The 20086-nt window shown below is 30.9% G+C and overlaps 1 protein-coding gene across 4 annotated transcripts; it reads left to right on the forward strand.

Annotated features, from left to right (window-relative positions):
* Positions 1–1575: 1575 nt before the first annotated feature.
* On the forward strand, positions 1576–16825 carry LOC129231512 (uncharacterized). Of its 4 annotated transcripts, none has more exons than XM_054865846.1 (5): positions 1576–1714; positions 5826–5894; positions 8477–8690; positions 12321–12640; positions 16267–16825. In XM_054865846.1, exons 3-5 carry the CDS (start codon positions 8609–8611, stop codon positions 16648–16650), a joined length of 786 nt encoding a protein of 261 aa, XP_054721821.1. In that variant the 5' UTR covers positions 1576–1714; positions 5826–5894; positions 8477–8608; the 3' UTR covers positions 16651–16825. The 4 variants fall into 4 exon arrangements, with proteins under 4 accessions (XP_054721821.1, XP_054721822.1, XP_054721824.1 ...); XM_054865847.1 differs by having other exon boundaries at positions 5830–5894; XM_054865848.1 differs by lacking the exon at positions 1576–1714 and adding an exon at positions 2291–2309 and having other exon boundaries at positions 5830–5894.
* Positions 16826–20086: the final 3261 nt, after the last annotated feature.

Raw genomic sequence — 20086 nt, forward strand, 5'->3', positions numbered from 1 at the left:
TAAATAAAAACTAATTCAAGCTTTTTAAATGAAACCTTGTTAATATTTTCGTTGAGAGAGTTGTGGGACTTTGCCTGAAATGTTGTTCAAATCGGACAGGGTTACGTTATGTAACATTCATATAGTTATACATTCGACTCCATAGATATAGATTTATTCATCTTCATATAAATAATGCCGATGATTGAGTAACCCGCGTGTTTCAACAATGAATTCGCACCACGGCATGATATGTAATTCGATACTATGTTTTGGTAATGTTTAACATGAAAGGAAAGGCTTTATTGTGACAAGGCTGAACTCAATCCGGTAACTTGAACAGTTTTACTGGTAAGACTGTGTCATATCAGAGAAATGAAGAAACGAAAACAATGAACGCTATCTACTGGAGTTTAGGGTTAATGCACTGGTGTTAGAGTTAAAATTTCAACTATCAAAATATCACCAAACAGGCAATTGCTTCGTTCAAATGAAGAAGAGTTGAAGCAATTTTCACCCGTCATGCCTTGACGGGAGACTTTCTAGTTTTCAAATAAAATGGCATAAGTACAAATGTACATATTTTGTTGAAATATATTACAAAGCTTTAATATTTTATTAAATTATCGCATGCATTTTCCAAGTAATTTCTAGAACAGTTTTCGTTTTCCGTTTTTCTTTTATTGTGCCCTTTTTATTAATAGAAAATATATCACTTATTTTCAGGAGGACAAAGGTTCACCCATATTTGGAAACTTTGTATGTGATAACTTTCAGTTTAATCTAAATTTACAAACTGACAATAATTAATTTACCACTTAACATAAACTTTTTGTTAACTAATTTTAACTAATGACTCTATTAATTTCAATTATTTAATTAATTTTAGTTAATTATCATATTTTAATGATCAGTTTTAATTGGATTTATCTTAGTCTTGTGTAATTATCAACTACTAATTCTGCTTTAGCATGCCTCCTCTTTTGAAGTTCGTGCAACCTTGGACCCCCCCCTTAACAAAGTTCTAGCTACGTGCCTGACCCGGCGTTTCTCGGGTTAAAATACATTGCATATTTAATGGTACATAAAATATTTAAGAATTCTCTTTTTAACGTAGATAATATAGATTTCTATTTTAAATATTGAGAGACTTTATTCGACCATTAAACATGCGATGTATAGAGAGTATAACAAATTAATTAACTAATTAATTAATTGCTTTATTACAAGCAAAATGTCAACAATTTAGTTGGAAAATTATTATGAACATGTATAAAAACTTTGGAGACATACAACTTTATCCTTTGACCATGATTTCTTCATTTATTTTTATTTTTAATGTGTAAGTTTGAAATGAATTGCTTCACCGGCCTCAGCAAAAATCTTTGGAGTGCTGCACTGACAATGTTCATTGCTATCAAAATAATTATCAGCAATGTTAACTTTTCTGAAGTACAAAAGATAACGCGCCTCTGCATTGTGTCGTAAAAAAAAAGCATGACATCATCATTCTACACTGTGATTGGTCAAGAATGATGTCATCGTGTAGCATTTATATACGTGTGTGTCGCATCGTTGTGCAATTGAGTTCGAGGTTCGAGAGAGTTGTGCTACTGTTTCGTAGCTGAACGTTATTTTGCTGTTAAATTTTCTGTCTACTAGTTGCAATTTTTACCTTTTACTATCTATCACACCTGAATAGGAGTGAATTACTATTCTTTCTAAGTTTCCGCAGGTGAGTACCAGATTTTCTGCTTTTCAAATTGATTGCAAATATTTCTTAACCTGTTCTTGACTATGAAGTTGTAAAATATCTCTTATCTGACGTCTAAATAATTAACCTTATTCAAAAATTAAAAAAAGAAAGAAAAAGCGCTATTTGATCGGCGATTTTCTCTAAATTTGTTTTATTATGTTGAGTAATGTTCGTCAAATTATGTTTTTCGCTATTTTGATTGCTGTAGGCTAAGGTGCTATTTCTCGAAACAAGGAACCAAACGTGTAGCGATGTGAATGTTCGATTTTTTTTTTTTTTTTCCCCCGCTCAGGAAACATCAAAAAGATTTTAAAATTTGTAGCACAAAATTAAGTATTCAGAAATTTATACTAGTACTTACAATTGAATGCTTTTTTTTTTTTTAAACATTTTTTTCAATGCTCAGTATCCCACTTGCAAACATTAACTTAGTTATTGCAAGCTCTAAGATAACCAATTTCCCTCTACAGTATTAGGGGCCATTCCAGTGGCGTACCAAGACGGATGGGGGCCTGGGGCGCTACTCGAAATGGGGGCCTATCTGGTATTGAAACTGAAGTTTCTCAAACTATGTGTACGTACCATATATTACAGTAATTACTTTTAAGTGGTACATTTTTACATATTTCAGGTAGTGTTGGTTTGATTTCGGACACTATTGTAAATACCACAGTAAAACACATGGTTTTAAGTGAAATTAAGTAAATACTATATTTTTAATAAAATTGTGCTTTGTCAGAAAATATCAAAAACAGAAAAAAGTCTTAAAATTATATTGTATCTTAAAAATTTATTGCATCTGAACATCCAAGTATATATTTAAAAACATATAAAGCAAATTAAAGCAGCTAATTCCAATCTAGTTGTATAGAAGTTGCAATTCTTCATTACAAAATTCAATTAGTACTCATGAATTGAAATATTTTTTAAAAATATTAGTAACTACATTTTACTGACCTTTTATGCATGTGTAGAAATGAGGGCATTTAAAATATAGAACCGATTTCTAAAGCGAAGAGCGTAATTTCCCCCGATTATCGGACAAAGCGCTAGGAACTATTTCTTTCGCTTAGCCGCAGCTCATTTCTCCATAGTCAAGTAAGCTTGCAATCGAGTATAGAATGCAGACAAGTCCCGAAGGATTGACCAATTAAACAGTTTTATGCTGTCGAAAGGGGCATAACAAAAAGGAAGTCCCCTTTGCTTGAGTCAGAAGGGGTCTGTCTGATTTGCTCTTATAGAAGTTATATAGCTTCGGGCAGAAGACGAAACTTAAAACCACAGAAGTGCAGCTGGTAAAAAGAAAAATTTATCTGGCTGATTCTTCCAACGCCACAAAGGATAGACAACTGCTCATTTAGGAATGGATTTTCTTGGTTATATGTTTGAATTTGGTTTCAAAAATAGTGTATGAATTAAGACTAGACCATCGTAGTCTTAATACACAAAACAAAACATAAAACGCATATTTTAGCTGTATACTGAGCATCTGTTACGCATTTTTTTTTTTTTTTTAATAAATTGTTTGAAAAAAGAAGCATAAAACTTTGCTGAAAGCACTTAACGAAATAAAAGCAAACGATTTTTATAGGTTTGGTTAATTTAAAAATTTGGGGACCCCATTTAATTCGTGGCCCAAGCGCTCATGTGCCTTTGTACACTAGGACGGGTCACTGTGAAAAAAAAGTCATATTTAACAAAATTTATGATATATACTCGCATATATAGGTAACTGATTAATATTTCTAATCATGATGTATGTGACAGGTCTATTGGGAAAAAAGTAAGATACAATTTCGGGACCTATGTCAAAGCGGGGCCTGTGGGAGATAATTTGCCCTCTCTTTGTTTAGGCAAGAGGCACTGAGAAAATATTCATTCTACATAAAAAGACAACTTTTTATTTATCTAAACCATTACATAAGGCAGGTCTGGTGAAAAAGAAAACGAATTAAAATTTTGGGGCCTATGTCAAAGCAGGGCGTGGGTATCATAAACCCTCCATTGATCCCGAAGAGGATTCACTGTGAACAAATATTTGTTCTTTAAAAAAATTATGATTTATTAAGCCAACTTCTTTAAGCATTCAAACCAAAATATGCGAAATATTGGTGAAAATCAAAAATTGAAATTTAGGGACCTATGTCAAAGCGGGGCCTGGGGCGGACCGCCCTCTCCGCCCCCCCTTCGGTACGCCACTGGGCCATTCATTAATTACGTAAGGATGGTTTTGGCAATTTTTGACCCCCTCTCCCCCTATGTTAGGGTACGTAAAATTTTTCAACCCCCCCCCCCCCCCCCCGATTCTTTACGTAAGATTCCATTTCGTTTTTCAAAATAATAAAATAACGAATCTTGCATTGCTTTAATCGAAATTAAATTCACTATTATTAAATTAAACCTTTCGTGTAAAGAAATATTCACTAAAATGTTGGAATAGGCAGAATGTTTGTTCGACATTTTTATGAAAATGATGCAATACTAATTAAAAATAAAACATGCTACATGTCAATGCTCTATAGAGCGACCTCCTATTACTGCGACCCTTTCGTTATAGCGATTTAGGCATGAAGTCCCGTTTCCTATGCCATAGATGCAATGTTATTTTACTGTCCATTAAAGCGCCTGAACTGAACCGTTCATTCTAATACAACGTCCAAAATTAAGTTTCAGTTTTGTATTATCTTCGAGACTAAGCATTCAAAAACTAATATTTAAACATTTTGTGTTTCTAAAGGTAAAATATTTCCATTAAAAAGAAGTATTTGTTGGTTTTGGGTCAAAAAAGTGACACAAATGGTAGATATTACGAATTATTATTATCATTATTTTATTTTTTTGAAAAAGTCAAAACAGCGGAAATCTTCTACAATTATTGCACCAAACATTTTTCGAAAAGAAATTAACAAAAAATTTTAAACTAATTTTGTTATTTGTTTTCTTGATTCTCTTTTAAAAAGAATAACTATGAGAAATTATTCGTGCATTTAAAAAAAGAAAATGACTAAATAACTTGCAGTACATTATAATAACCTTTCAACTTCTCGTTAATGAATGGCTCCTTATTTGCTACTTTTCGCTGTGAAAGTATATATATGCAGAACATAATTGGTATAAAAATGATATCATATAGTGGAAATGTTTTAAGTAAAAATTTTATTTCATTTTATGTTTACATATATGTACACACACATATGCATAAATGCATGTAACAAATTAAAAAATAAAAGAATTTCTGTCAAAAGTTTTGACTTAACTGAAATTTGTATTTTACTCAAAATTAATGGCTGATGACTTAACTAATTTAGATGAGTTTTGATGCTCTGAACAAAGAAAAAAAGCTGCTGACTTTAAAAAATAAATAAAATTGTTATGTTTTAATTTATGTTTAAAAGTAAAAAATAACATGGATTACATAATCTTTTATGGCTTCATTATTTTTTATGTTTTCTGGGAAAATGTAGCTGTTGCATACATACTAGGTAATTCACGTAAAATAGATTTTTTTCAGATAAAACCTGAGTTTTTTTATTTTTCTCACCGTCTCAAAATTTCTGGAAATATTAAATCTAGTCCTATTGCAATTTTTGATTGTGAAAAACCTAGTTTGGATAATTAATGTCAAAATTCAAATTAGATGCTGGATGGGTTTTTTTTTCTCTGGACTCGGTCACCAGGGGTGGAAAATTCTTCGAAGTTTTTTCCTTTTGTAAATCTTGATCAAAGGCCTTTGTATGCGTTTTAAACAGAACAATCTGGTTTGTTATAATTATTATTTCATTACAACCAGTTGAATAACACATTTAAACATGAAGGAAAAATTAAGCTATTATGTAACTGCATTAATTTTGCCACAAACGGGGGGGAGGGGGACAAAACTATATATACACATAGAAACCAAATCAAAAGTATTTGCTACATTATAAGAGACCAGGATTTCGTGTTGGCAATTAACTTTTTGTAATTTAATGCATGGGTATTAGTTAGATATGTTATTATGAGAAACATTCACAAAAATGCCCATGACAATCTGTACTATGTGTATCTCATTTTATTTGTTTTTATATAATTTTGTTTTATTTTCCCCCAGAAAGATTCTTCCTAAGCTTGGTGCTTAGAAACAATTTCCTTTTTTGAAGAAAGCAATTTAGAATTTGAGGTAGTGTTATACTTTTTTCTTAATTTGAAATAATTTTTCTTCAAATTGTTTTTTATGTGCTAAATTATTGTTTCTTATCTTTAAAAGCGAATTTATATTAAAGTAAGCTCTAACTGTGTGAACTGTTTGTTTTCATGTGCTTACAGACTAAAATATCTGTATATTAGTCTTAATCTAAAGTTCTTCTGCATTTATATAGAAGTTTGGTAAGGCCTCATTTGGAGTATGCTGTTCAGTTTTGGTCTCCTTATCTTAAAAAGGATATTAATGTATTGGAAAGGGTTCAAAGGCGGGCTACAAGACTAATAAATGCACTTTCTCATTTAGACTATGATTCCAGGCTTAGAAGGCTAAAAATGTACAGTCTTTTGCAGAGACCGAGGGGACATGATTCAGTTGTTTAAGTTTATTAAAATGAAAGATGTTACGGGGCTGAAGTTTAGCACTGAAAACAGGACAAGGGGTCATTGTTTTAAGCTATTTAAATCTCAGGCTAACATGAATATAAGGAAAAATTATTATTATACCAGGGTAGTGGAACCTTGGAACAGCTTACCGGAAGAGGTGGTAATGAGTACGGGAGTAGATAGTTTTAAGAGGGCCATTGATCTTCACTGGGGATTGTAAATTGACTAGGACCAGTCTAGCTGGGCCCAAAGCCTGTTGCTGGTCGCCACTTTTGTATTTATATATTTCTTTTTTTGGTTCTTTAAAGCACAATATTTTTTTTTACGTTAATATCATTTTATGAACTACACAAGGAGACAAACATATAAGCATATATAAAAACTCTTTCCTTATGGCATCTAGATACTGCAGTTTCATGCTTATTACTGATCATTAGTCGGTAATAGTCATAACCAAGCTGGAAATTATTTATAATTTGATGCAAAATTTATGCCTACTTGAGTATGTTCAACGTTATCAAAATAAAACTGAAAACATACCTCATTTCGCATTTTAACACAAAATGAATTGGATTCAATTGATAAACTCTTGATTAGATGAAGTGAACGTTAAAAATTTAATGATATACATTTAAAGCATTGTTTTATATTCAAAAATATTGAATGAATTATTTCAAAAAGTGATAGTATTATAGGTTAAAAAAATGATTTGTCGATAGATATAAATTCTAAATTTATGATGTAAAATGTATATTTTTTCTCAGCATCTTTTGGTAGAGTTCTATTTTGTTTAGTTACATGTATGTTACCTGTTTCCAAATAGTCTTTACTACACAATGCTTGCTGGTGCTAAAATAAGCTTCCTTGGCAAATTTACAAGGTTAAAGAGATTTTCTAAATTTCTTTTTCCAATTGAAAAAATAAGTAATAAAATTTACAATCCCTCACCTATTAGAGATTTATCCAAATTGTTCTAAATGTCTGTAATAATTCATTTGATGCGTATAAATTATGTACCATCTGATGGGAGGATTTTTTTATTCTGGAAAGTATATATAGTTCCTTAAAACGTAGTTGACATACTGTACATACACTAAAAGTTTAGATTATATATATTGTACATTATACTTAAGTATATAAATGAATAAAAAAAAAGTTTTATGAATAGAAATAATAATTCAAACAATACTCATTTAATAATTCTACTATGCTATAATTAAATTATAAAAAAAGAATAATTAACACGTAAAAAAGATGCTTAAAAGAGTAATGGAACACTGCCTATTGATTTTTAAATCTTTCTTGTGGCAAATTTGGTCTTCATCTAGTTTTTGCTGGAAATAGTCCCACTCATGTTCAATAAAACAAGGTATGTACTTCAGGAGTCTTAAATCACACAGGATCAGTTGTAGAGGACCTATATGATGCAAATATAATCAGCTACTTTTAGGTCCTTATTTTGAGGCAATTTAAAATGTCTTGAGATTCCCAACTTGCTCATACTTAGCTTTAATTCCTTCACACTTCATTTTGCTTGAGTGTCATGATATACCATGGCCAGGCCCGCGCCATCCCTGTCATTTATTTTGCTTTCTTTGCAGCTAATTAAGTGTTTGGTTATTTGGTCAAATCACTATTTGAGCATTCCTAGAAATAAAATTTAGTCACTTCGATTACTATTATATTAAATAACAGTAAGTCCTTCTGAGGAAACTTTGCAGTTGTAAGAGTTCTAAAATTGAAAATTTTGAAGACCACTACTTAATCATACTAATTAAATAATGTCTCTAATGTGTACCGTAACTCCAATTATACTAAAACATCTTATTTCTATTTAAGTTCATCTTTAGTCAATTTGTGTATGATTGATAAGAATGCTTTAAAAAAAAATAGCAGGACATAGGTTTCCCTTTCTGGGCATGACCATTTTATTGATTGGTCAGACCTATGCAAACAGAAAAAAGAAAAGAAAATCACTGTTAAGAAATATGCTAAAGAACAGCAGACTGTATAGTCTAAAGCATTTTTGTCTAAAAGAGATTAGAAATGCAACTTTTAAATATGCTTTTTCTCTAAAAAGTTTCATTACGTTAAAGCATTTTTTGCGGATGCTTCTTTATCATTTAAAAAACTATGCCGATGTTTATATTTATGTGCAATGAACTGTTTTTATAGTCTTCAAAATGTACTCCATTCAATCTGTTGGATTTGGCGTTTCTGGACGAAAGCAATTCTTTGATTACCAGCAATGTCCCACTGGAGGATCAATTACCATTGGAAACGGAGGAGGTTCTGAATTTGGAATCGATGATCGAACCAGTTGCAAATTCCAATATGGCATGGCAAGATATGTTTCCTGTGGTGGAAACTTCAAACCTGGCTAACAAAAGTATGTATATTGAAAGCAGGTATTGAAAAATTATATTAAGATCAATATAAATTGACTAAGAAATATTAATATTTGTTTTAAGTTGTGGTTTCCGATAATTTCTGGTCATTGATATAATTTTGTGTGTATAAAAAGTAGAAAAAAATTGCTGCAAAACAATATTCACCCTTCTGTCCATGGAAGTATAAGGACATTTTTTTATTTCAATAACATTTTAGGCAGTGAGAAGCAAAGAGATGGTAGTGCCAAAATTAAATTTTGGTTCTTTTGTCCTTGATGCCAGTAGAATCTTCTGCTGTCGTGTATCCCTTCATTCCTTTTGTATTGGGTATTTTATGTTTCCGTACAATTTATAGCATTTTTAAAAAGCTTATCAATATAATTGAATACATTTGTCATGTACAATTAATTCTAGAGTTCAGCGGAAAATCCTGCACAATTGTTTATTGTATTTTTATTATTTTTACAAGAACTAGCATTTTCATTTTTAAACTTTTCAAGAAAATCAAGTATTTTCATAAATAAAATGCAATAGTAGATTTTTACAAAAAATATGCAGTAAGATAAAACCCTTGATTGAACCTTGTATTTATTCATTGGTAGACAAAACTGCCTCTTTAAAAAAAGATGCTTGTACAATAAATTGTATTTGTAGTACTAAAAGCTGTGAAAGATCTTTTTCTATCTCTCACATTTGAATAAGTTAAAAATTAGGAATTTATTAAAACTTTTTTTGTTTTGCAACTTGTATCAACTAATATTGAACCCAATATTTAAAAATATAGTTTTTAAAAATGCTATAAAAAATAAAATAAACTGTTAATGTTTAAAAATTAGGGCCAATTTAATATCAAAGTAGTAATTTTATTAATTGTGCAAACAATGAGGCATTTTAATGATTAGTCGGTATCTGATATTAAGGTCTCTTAATTAAAGTACAACTTAATTAGTAGTTATCCTTTCAGTTCAAATGTGTGTTAACCCTCTGACGGTTCTAAGTTATGAGTAAGATATGTGAAATTCTTCCCCAAAAAAAAATTTTTGGTGTTAACTTGCCATGTAAATCAAGTGCTTCAATCAATGTCTAGCTACCGCCCTGTGCCTGAGACCATTTGACAACGAACATTTAGCATCAAAAAAAAGTTTAAAATGCTTTTGAAACATGCTCGCTATGATGTGATAAGACATTCTAAACTGTCAGAGTTAAAAAATAGTATTTGGTAAATTTCAAAATATACTGGCAATTTATAATTTTGGTAGAATGCCTGAGATTGATGTATTTCTCCTCCATCATTTATTTTCACCTCAGAAATAATGACATTGATAAGGTCTCACAAAGGTGAGGAATTTTTTTTCCCTCGTTGCTATGATCTGCATGTTAAGTAAATGAAAGCATGTTCACTTCTTTTTTTACATTAATTTACATCCCTGAAAATCAATTTCACGGATGTGAGTAGTCACAATAACCACTGTTTTTAAAACAAAATCTATATTCTTGTTTTTCAACAAATCTCAGCTTCTTAATGGCTGAAAATAAACAAGTGGGCTCCCTTGTATCATGGGAAATAAAATTTGATGTCATTACTGCCACATGTTAATGACGAGTGGCATTTTGTGTCTAGGTAACGGAGGTGAGAATTTATTGTGGCATGACTCCTTATAATACTAATGCATAAAAAAGGGGGGGCTTTGGAAGCTAAATTTAACATCTTCCAGCTAATTTCATGCATTCAATTAAAATAGTTTGCCATATAAGTATAAAAATATGTGAGGGAGCTTTCAGGTGTTGTACAATGTACTAACAGTGTTAGTTCACACAGCCATACGATTTCGTGTTTTTCATCCTGTTTGGGTCACGTCTTTAAAACAAACTAAAACATAAAATTAAAGAATTAAATTAAGCAACTAGTATTTGAGACCTATGAAAAGAATAACAAATAAGTATAGACTTTTAATTAAACAAGTTATTAAGCAACATAAACAGTCGCACAAGGTGTGTGACATGCCACAGAGGTGGGAATTCACATGTTGTGAACCAAAAATATACTAAAATAAAATTTATTATTAAAAAGTTGTTGGCAAGATTAAATAGCTATACAGTCGAGTCCCGACTTACGCGAGGGATGCGTTCGAAGACTCCTCGCGTAAGTCGAAATTTCGCGTTGTGGAAAAATATATGTCCGTAATTTTTTTAGAACCGTATTGTGAATTCCTTTAGACACTTATAAACACCCCTTCAAACTGCTTTAAAGCATTCCTCAACTATACATTACAGTTTCTTAAATAAAGAACAGAACTTTTGCTGTATTTAAAAATAAAAAGGGTTTTATTCAACATGCAATACATTAAGATGAACAAAATGATTGATCAATGGGAGGGAAAGACATAAAATAAAACAGCACGGTACGCATAGTATGTAGTAATAATAAAATGATGCACTATAATAGTATTGTACACTGTACAGTAGATACAGTAACATATTTATGAGTTAAAAAAGGAAGGTCATGATAATTTAGGCTCTATGATCATTTGTGGCTCAATTTCTGGCAACAGCCCCTCTTCCTGATCTCTTTAATCCATAATACAAGAGCAGCTTCCATTTTCATTTTACTTACTTTGCTAGACTGATCTGCAAGCTTAAATATTGAAACAAAATTGTGAACTTTTACGGACATCGTTTTGTTTCGACTTTTAATTGTACGCATGGAAGATCCACGCATATTTATTGTTGCACTACCATCGGTGTTTTGTAGTTGTTAAAGCACCTCGAGAATCTTCTTCTTTCTTTTTTTTTTTTTTTTTTAAATCAGAAACTTTCTTTTTCTTCCCATCTTCACAAAGTTTAGATAAAGATGCCACTAAGAAACCAATATATTTCATCTACTTTAATATTTATAATGAAACAAATAAATAAATAAATGAAAGATGCTGAGCAGTTATTTGATGCTCGATGCGTAGACTAGTTTGGTGTGGGAACTTTCTCTCTCAGTGATGCTGAAGGGATGTAATAACATTCAAGAAATCAATATTTAGTGGCCAATAACGAAACCGATACTTCCTCCTAAAAAAATTAGTGTTGTGGACGAATAAAATGAGTTAGCTCTAAAATTTGTAACTTGGGGAAAAAAATCGCATTATGGCCATTTCGCGTAAGTCGAATCGCGTTGTAGCGGGAATAGACTGTATTTTTGATGAAATTAAAAAACATTGTTAAATGAATTGTTCTTAAAGTTTTGACAGCATGTGACAGAAAAGTTAGTTTTTGAAGAATGGAACCCATATAATGCATATATTTAACATTCTCCAATGAATTAATCATAGCTTTTGCTAAATCATAGCATTTGCTTATAAATTAGTATTTTACAGATTTGTTTGTTTTAAACTCCTTAATAATTCTAAATTTTTGTTCTTGAAAAAATTTCAAGAAACCTGCAGTTTATCTTAAATTGAGATATTTTTCCTTTTTATGTAATGTTTATTTATCTATATTGTTAAAGTACTTTTGTAATAGCTTCATTAATATGAAAACATGGAGCATTATTAATAATATTTTTTAAAAGGGTGCATTGTGGCACCAAACCATGTTATTATCATTGTATCTTTTATAACTGAATATAGTGTTTCTTTCAGTCTTTCAGAGTGAAGAATTCTCTTCAGCATCATTTGGCAGTCTTAATTTTTCGACTGATCCTCTTGGGTTGGCTTTAAAGCAAAATACTGGAATTATGGAAGAAAGTGAAGTCTCAGACATGGTGGACTTAAATGTTTCTAGTTTGCAACCTAATACATTCTCTTTAGACCAAGGAAATTTGGAAACTCTAGATTTTAACTTTTTGTGGCAATCGGGCTTGATGTTTCAAAACAATTCAGAAAGCCAGTCTGAAGTACTACATCCGTCACCTTCAGTCCGAAACCTGGAAGGTTATACAGATCTGCTTTCTGTAAATGAAGTAAGCATTCATAGATTTTAAAAGTAACTTATTTCAATGTCTTACATTGTTCTGTTCATAATTTATTGATTAAATGCTATTTATGGTAGCATAAACTATTTTGCTTTGGTTCTTCCAAGATTGCCCTCTAAATTTTTTATAACTTTTAAATTCTAAACTTGCTACTCTGAGGTGCTCTAAAACACATTTTTAGGCCATTTTGTGCCAAAGCTGCTCTAAAATGCTTAATCAAAAATAATTGTTTACAGAGCTGCTCCAAAAGCATTTTAGTCTGCTCCAAAATACTCCTAAGCTATTGATATCACTGCATATGGATTATGTAACAAATTATAGTTTATTCTTGAATGTTAAAACATTTGAAAATTCTTTTACTTGAATCTATATTAAAGATGTTCTTAACAGATTAACCATATTTAATTGTATAAAAAGAGAATTTTTACACATCACTCAATATGATCATACTAGCTGCCGAGGTGGCTAGATTTAGCAGCCTTCAGAGGCTACCAATGGCAGGTTGGTGTGTACTGCCTTAGATTCCTAATTGTCCACCCTCCTTGCTGTGCCACAGATTGTGGGCATTGAACAGAAAGGAATTATTTGATATACTTTTCTCCGCACGCACCCCACCTCTTAGCTGTAAGCCTTAGGTTCCACCGTCCGGGGGTCCGCGTAGCGGGCCCCCGCACGGCTGGGTGCGAAATTATTTGACATACTAGTTTGTTTTTTTGAAAAAGAGAGAAGGAATGATAAATTATCAAAACACTTCCTGCTACAAATTCCTAGCATTGGGTGCTACCCTCACCCTCCAGTTTTAAGAAGTGTGCTGCTGTGCTAAGTCCAAATATGGTATCTGAAGTAGAGCTCAAAATGAAAAATTGTTGATTATTGTTTTACTACTGGTTTCTTTGATTTCTGACTGAGTTAAATGTTCAACTCGAGGTATTTGCTTCGTAAATAACTTATCTAACGTACGGAAAAGTGTATTTTTGCAAAAGTCTTCATTTAAAATTAATAAATGTAGTTAGAACAAATTTTCTCTTCAAAACCTTTTCATATACTAGGTTAATTTCACCGTAAGTGACACTAGACATTTTTAGACATATCTGCCCAGATACAACAAAAATAGCTTAGTAAATGTGCTAATGTATCATTAAATAATACTGAAAACATCTGCTTTATTTAGATTTTGCTGTTGATTTATTTTGTTAATTCAAATGTAACAGAATCTGCCTTCTGAAAAATACCATTTCAAAATTTTGGACATTTAAAACTGTAAACCATAATAGTGTTCTCTTTATATTCAAAGAATATGTTGAATTTTTGTACTATCTTTTATAACGTTTTGTTTTCTTGATTCATTTTTACCGAGCATGAAGATAATTTTGACAGCAAACTATACTTAAGCAAAAAATATAATTGGCCGTAGATTTAAATGCTTTTTTTTTTTTTTTTTGGCATAAAATAATTAGATACGATTATTTTACATGCACTTCATTTTTAAGAATTGGCATTTTAAATAAAAAGCTGGAATATTTATGCAAAGTAATGTTAGTTTTTATTCTCAACCTGTATCAACTATTCAAAAGTAAACTAGTTTTAGTGCTATTACAGTAAACTGCTACATTATTAAATATGCTGCTTTACTAAGGTATAAGTTATATCTACATAATCACTAGGGAAAAAAAGGGTAACTGCTCAGATACCACTTTAAAGGCTTAGTATTTTTTCGCTTACATTCAAATTGCTTTAGCAAACTACGTAAAACATGCAGATAGCTACTTTTTTGCTTACCTTTTTTTTTTAATTTTGCTTTCACGAAGCATCGAAACTTGAGATTTAACTAAACTAAATTACTCATGACCATCCGGTGACAATAACACAATTTTGACAATGTGCAGATGCCACAACACTGTGCCTGTGAATTTAATTTTAGTTATGGAAAACTAAAACAAAAAACCTTCCTGATCTTTAAAAAAATAAATAGAAATAGAATTTAAGTGACAGATATTGTTTTCTGTAAATTTTTGAAATAAAAAGCAATCTTTGAATATCATTTAGGAACAGCTAAGATTTTACATTTGCACCAATCGTAAGCTCCACCTTGTAATATTTATAAAAAGGGGGCAAATTCGGTGTGTGCCACGCTTAAAGTTCGACTATTCAAATGCAATATTAATTGTAAAGTAAACTGGAACTTAATTTAAACAGATTTAATGTTCTAAATGTGTCTTAAAAACTATATTATTACTCATAGTTAATTAACCTTAATCTGCCAACCAGTCTTTGCCAATTTTCGGATTGCGACCGAAAATTTCTACATAAGATATTAAAATGGAAAAGTTCATAACTTTTTTCAAAAAGTTATGAACTTTCATTAAAATAAGTACCGTGAATACTAGTTTGAATTTTTGCAATTTAGTCCAAAAATCTGTTTAAAGCTGAAGGATTGAATTCATGAGAAAAAAGTTACCAAATGTGTTCCTGAACAGCAGTTGAAAATCTGAACTTTTCCCAATTTTTGTTCAAGCCTTTCAATTAAACACTAAAGAAGTAAATACCCAGACATTCCTATATTGCCTACAGTGCTCACAAATATCCTACAACTACGTATTTAGGACTCTGTTTTTGAAAAGATTCTTGGAGTGCACCTCAGCCCAAACCCTCTAAAAATTGTTGCACCCCATCATTAAAGATTGTCTAAAAATTTGCGTTTAGGACATCAAAACCTCTGAAGATCCCAAATCTCCCCATCCCCTAATATCACCAAAGATTCTAAAGTCTTGTTGTAAAGGCTTCAATTTAGAAAACATTTATTGGAAGATCCCCCAAATCCCCTGAAAACATCATTAGAACATTTACTAACAATATTGATTCTTTTATCTCTCACTATGTTGTATGAAAATAACTCTACTTTTTGTAGAAGAGAGCTCAAAGTGATATTTTAAAGTTAAAAATTATTTTTTGCATTTTAGTAATTTTAAATGTTTGATTTTTTAACCTTAGAGTTCAACTACAGTTTTCGTAGAACTTGTGTAAAATCTTGTATTTTTAATATGCTTATTGATAAACTATTTGCCTAATTCCTAGTCTTAGGTAATTCCTGAGAATGAAGATGTTTTTTTTAAACTTAATATATCCACAACTACTGCAATTGTAATGTAGGCTTATCCTTAATGAAGTTCTTAAGATTTTTCTCCCTAGATGTAGAATGTTCGCAAATTGGATCACTGACACCTGTAAAAGAAAGTGAATTGAAGAATTTTGGACTGCAAAATCTGTCCAAGTGACCAATTGAACCCAATCGTATTTTTTTCTTTTATTTCATATTAAATGATTTTGCTTTATGATGATCTTATTAAAGGGGTTGTGATGAAGAAAGTAAATAAATGCAGCAAACTGAACTACAAAACGGAAAAGTAATGGAATTTGTAAAGCATAAAAAAAAAATGATGAATGAGAAACTATTGAGCTTGTATAATATTTTTTACTAATACAAAAAACTTGCTTACCTAAGCTAACCTTTCTGTCTCTGATGCATTTCAGTAATTCCATTGTGAATAAAACACTAAATTGTATGCATATGTGTGTCTCTCATGATAGTATTGATTTTCAATTTTTTTCCATAGATTTCAACATGTGGTAGTTCTACAGCCGATGAACCTCTCATGTGCACAGAACCGATTTCTTCAAGAATTGACTCTATACAATCCATTTCTGAGGATAGCAACACTTCATCAATCTCTGTAAATAGTTCAAACCCAAATGAAAATGACAGGGCTAGTAAGATTTCACCTAAACTTGCCCGACAAAAATATCTTGAAATGCGGCGAAAGAACAATATAGCATCTCAGCGGTCACGAAAGATTCGTAAATTGAAAGATGGTGAAATGAATGTAAAGTTGGAAGAACTTATAACTGAAAACAGGAATTTAACTTTACTTGCTGAAAAACTTGAAAGGCAAAGAGACATCCTTCAGAAACATCTATTAAAAGCGATTTCAAAGAGATAATGCTTGAAGCTTTTGTCTTAAAACTTTTATTTATTATAATTTGTTTATTGTTATTTCAGATGTACTGTTTCTGTAACAGTTGTAATACTTTTCATATGCAACATCATTCTTCAGTTCAAAGCTTTGAAATTTCCATCAATTTTTGTTGAACATTCTGTGTCTTTCACATAATAAAGCTTTGTTATGTATTACTTTTATTGGCTTTATCTCTGTAAATGTGTTTAGTGTGTTGAGCTAATTGTTGAGATAGAAATCTTGTACTCAAATTTTTTTTTACATCTGGAATCATGTTTCATACCAGAAAAAAAAGCTATAGTTCCAAGTAAAGAACTAAGAAATTGTATTTTGAAAATATCTTCAGTGTAGCAGCAGAAAGACATGTGACACCAATAATTCTTTTCCCCCTTATTTTGATAAATATTTGAGAAAACATATACTAACTGTTTTTCCTTCACCTTTATGTTCCATCTTCTTTCCAGTCAGATCTTTTGATATGGGATAGATCTTGACAAGGCTCTAAGTTAGGGCATGAAAGTTAGGCGTCACTGGGACCAGATATGGTTTTGTAGCCAAAATATTCTGCCATACATGATTTTTAAGTTCATATTGTTTCAATGAAGTAACCAACTACAGTGTAGAACCTTTTATCCAGGAACCAGAAAACCGGCAACCTTTTGTCGATTTTCCCACCATTTTTAAAAATACGCATTTTTGGCAATTTTTGAAAAACTAAGCATTTTTTTAAATACATAAAAGACTATGAGCGGTTTCTTAATAAATACCACATTACTCATATAACCCAGGAAAAGGCTTACAAAAACGAACTTCAAAGGGTTATCCTTAACGTGGGGCAAAATTTCAGAAATAATCTTAAATTAAAAAGTGCACTCATAAGTCTGAACGTTTCGTATTTTATTGTAACTGGAAACTAAAGATATGAATATTGTCACATTCTAATGCAATTATGCAATATTTTATTGAATTGTATCTGATTAAATCTGTTTAGAGCATAGGTGACGTCGCAAAAGCGCGGGAAACGCCAAAAACTAGATTCGCGAAATTTTCCCGACAGCTGATGGTGGAATCTAGAAATCGTTAAACGCAAGACTCATAAATAAATTTCTATTGCATTTCTGATTGCAGTTTTCAGAAATGCAAAATTCTTTTGCATTTCTGAAAAATTCTTTCATATGCTATAATAGAAAAATCGCACATTTACATTCAAAAACTTGATTCTTGCCCTTTCTTTCATTTTCTTTTGTTTTAAAACATCGAAAAGTGGTGTTTTCTTTTTTTTTTAAACTATACAATACTACTGTATAGTTATTTACAGTTTTTAAAAAAAAAAATGAATTTAGCGGGTTCTTATTTTTCCAATTAAATTAATGTTAGTGCTCACTTCAGTGCCATTTGCCATCAAATGGGGAAATCGAAAATACTGAGATTTTTTTTTTTTTTTTGGTTCTCATTTCTCATCCTAAAATTACTTATCACTATAATTATCTCAAAAATAGCAGTTCAAAGCCACAGCAAAGTTCAAAGGACGTCCAGATATTTGAGTTGTGTACCAAGGCAATGTAGCTGAAAACGTGGATTTATCGTTATTTAGGACATGCCTCCAATTTTTTGATTAACAGATTACTGAATATGGTGCTATACACTTATGTGTAGTTTGTTATCCAATTTTGAAAGGATTTGTTTCAAAATATATTTGACTAACATGTATGGGTCCATCATGAAGCTTTGGAGAATTAGAGGAATGTGCTGAATCAATGGAAAAGATTCGAATGAATTCAAAGCAGCATTGCAAATTTACTTCTTGCAAAAGAAAATGTGAAACTTATGACTATAAAGTTGGTTGAAAAATTGTTAGTTCTACTCTCTTTTCTCTCTCTCTCTCTCTTTTTTTTTAGTTTGTTTCTAAAGTGTTCGTGTTGAAGTCTCTAAAATCTCGTATTTGTGGGAGCACTGCAAAATTCTTACTTTCAGTGCTTTTTTCAATTTTCAGAAGTTCGTTTTGAAGACTTGTAAGCTTTTGCTTGCTTCTACACTATATGACCAAAAGTGTTGGGACACTTTCAAAATTTACATTTTTACGGATTTCTCGAGAAATAAAAGACCAATTGCTCTAATTTTTTTCACATAAAATGCAAACTCGAGCTATCATTTTTCAATAAGAATTAAGTACTATTCATTTAGGGGGATCAGCATCAAATTGATTAAACAAAAAAAGGTATTTTATCATTATTCATTGTAAATTGATGGGAATAAGTTAGATTTTTAACTTATTTCTGAAATTTATATCAAAAATTTACTTTTATATTTTCGTTAAAGTAACTTTTATACCCACAAAGATATAAGCATTTCTTTCAAAAATGCAGTTTTTGTTTGAAGATTTTCAGTTCATATCACGCAGAGTTTTTCGTAAAAATATTACCAATCTTTCGGAATATTTGTCAGCATATTAGAGAAACATAATGATAAAACTTCAAGTTAAAATATTGAAGATTTACTGAAATATGAAAGTTTAAAGCAATTTTTCACTGGCCATGCGAGGAGATGGCAATTAATAACCTTCATAATCGGAAGCCCAGAAATATCCTACATTTAAAAAGTATCTTTAAAAATCTAAAAAGTTATCAACGATCTAATTAGCCGAATTTTAATAATTCTTGGATAGACAACGAATCGTGAGGGATTGTTGCAAATAATTTGCTCTTATCATGAATCACTCTGCAATGATAGCAGGAAAGTGTTGCCAGTTTGCGATCGACGCATTACCGTTCATCGCCTATCCAAGAATTATAGAAATTCGGCTCATTAGATCGCTGATAACTTTTTAAACTTTAAAGATAATGAGGTGGATATTTTTTTTTTTTTTTTTTTTTTGACGAGTTGTATGAGTAGTATATTTCTGAGCTTTGGATTATACATTTATATATATATAAATGAATGAATGTCTGTACGTCATCCATGAACTCAAAAACTACCCAGCAGATTTGGCTGAAACTTTCACCGTTTGTTATTTTTGGTACTGGGAATGTTTACAGACCAGCTCGAAAAAAATCCGATCGATAGTTCCTTTTATATTCCAATTTAAGACACAATCCATTGGATAAATACGAATAAAATTATCGGCTGCAGAAATTAATTCGCGTGAAAGATCTCATTGATAAGAAGTTAGCTGTTGCCATTTTTCTTGAGTTTGAACAAATAAATTCTTTCTTTATTGTTTTCTGGTTTTTCATGCAACGGGGGGATTTAAAACTTTTTCTATGTGATATTTTTAGCGATTGATTGATCTTGCAAACTGCGTGAATACAAAATTTGAGTATAGTCACGGCTTCACTTGATACCTGGACCGATTATTATGAAAATTGCTATATATATGTATTTTTCCACGGAGAAGGTGCATAATATGCTCATTGAAGCCACT

This window comes from Uloborus diversus, chromosome 10, assembly GCF_026930045.1.
Source record: "Uloborus diversus isolate 005 chromosome 10, Udiv.v.3.1, whole genome shotgun sequence".
Taxonomy (NCBI): Eukaryota; Metazoa; Arthropoda; class Arachnida; order Araneae; family Uloboridae; genus Uloborus; species Uloborus diversus.

Excerpts from the sequence above, each read along its gene's own strand:
- LOC129231512 (XM_054865846.1), top strand. The coding sequence starts at position 8,609 with ATGATCGAACCAGTTGCAAATTCCAATATGGCATGGCAAGATATGTTT. Across the intron at positions 8,691-12,320 it reads TTCAAACCTGGCTAACAAAA|TCTTTCAGAGTGAAGAATTC; the intron begins GTATGTATATTG and ends TGTTTCTTTCAG. Across the intron at positions 12,641-16,266 it reads ATCTGCTTTCTGTAAATGAA|ATTTCAACATGTGGTAGTTC; the intron begins GTAAGCATTCAT and ends TTTTTTCCATAG.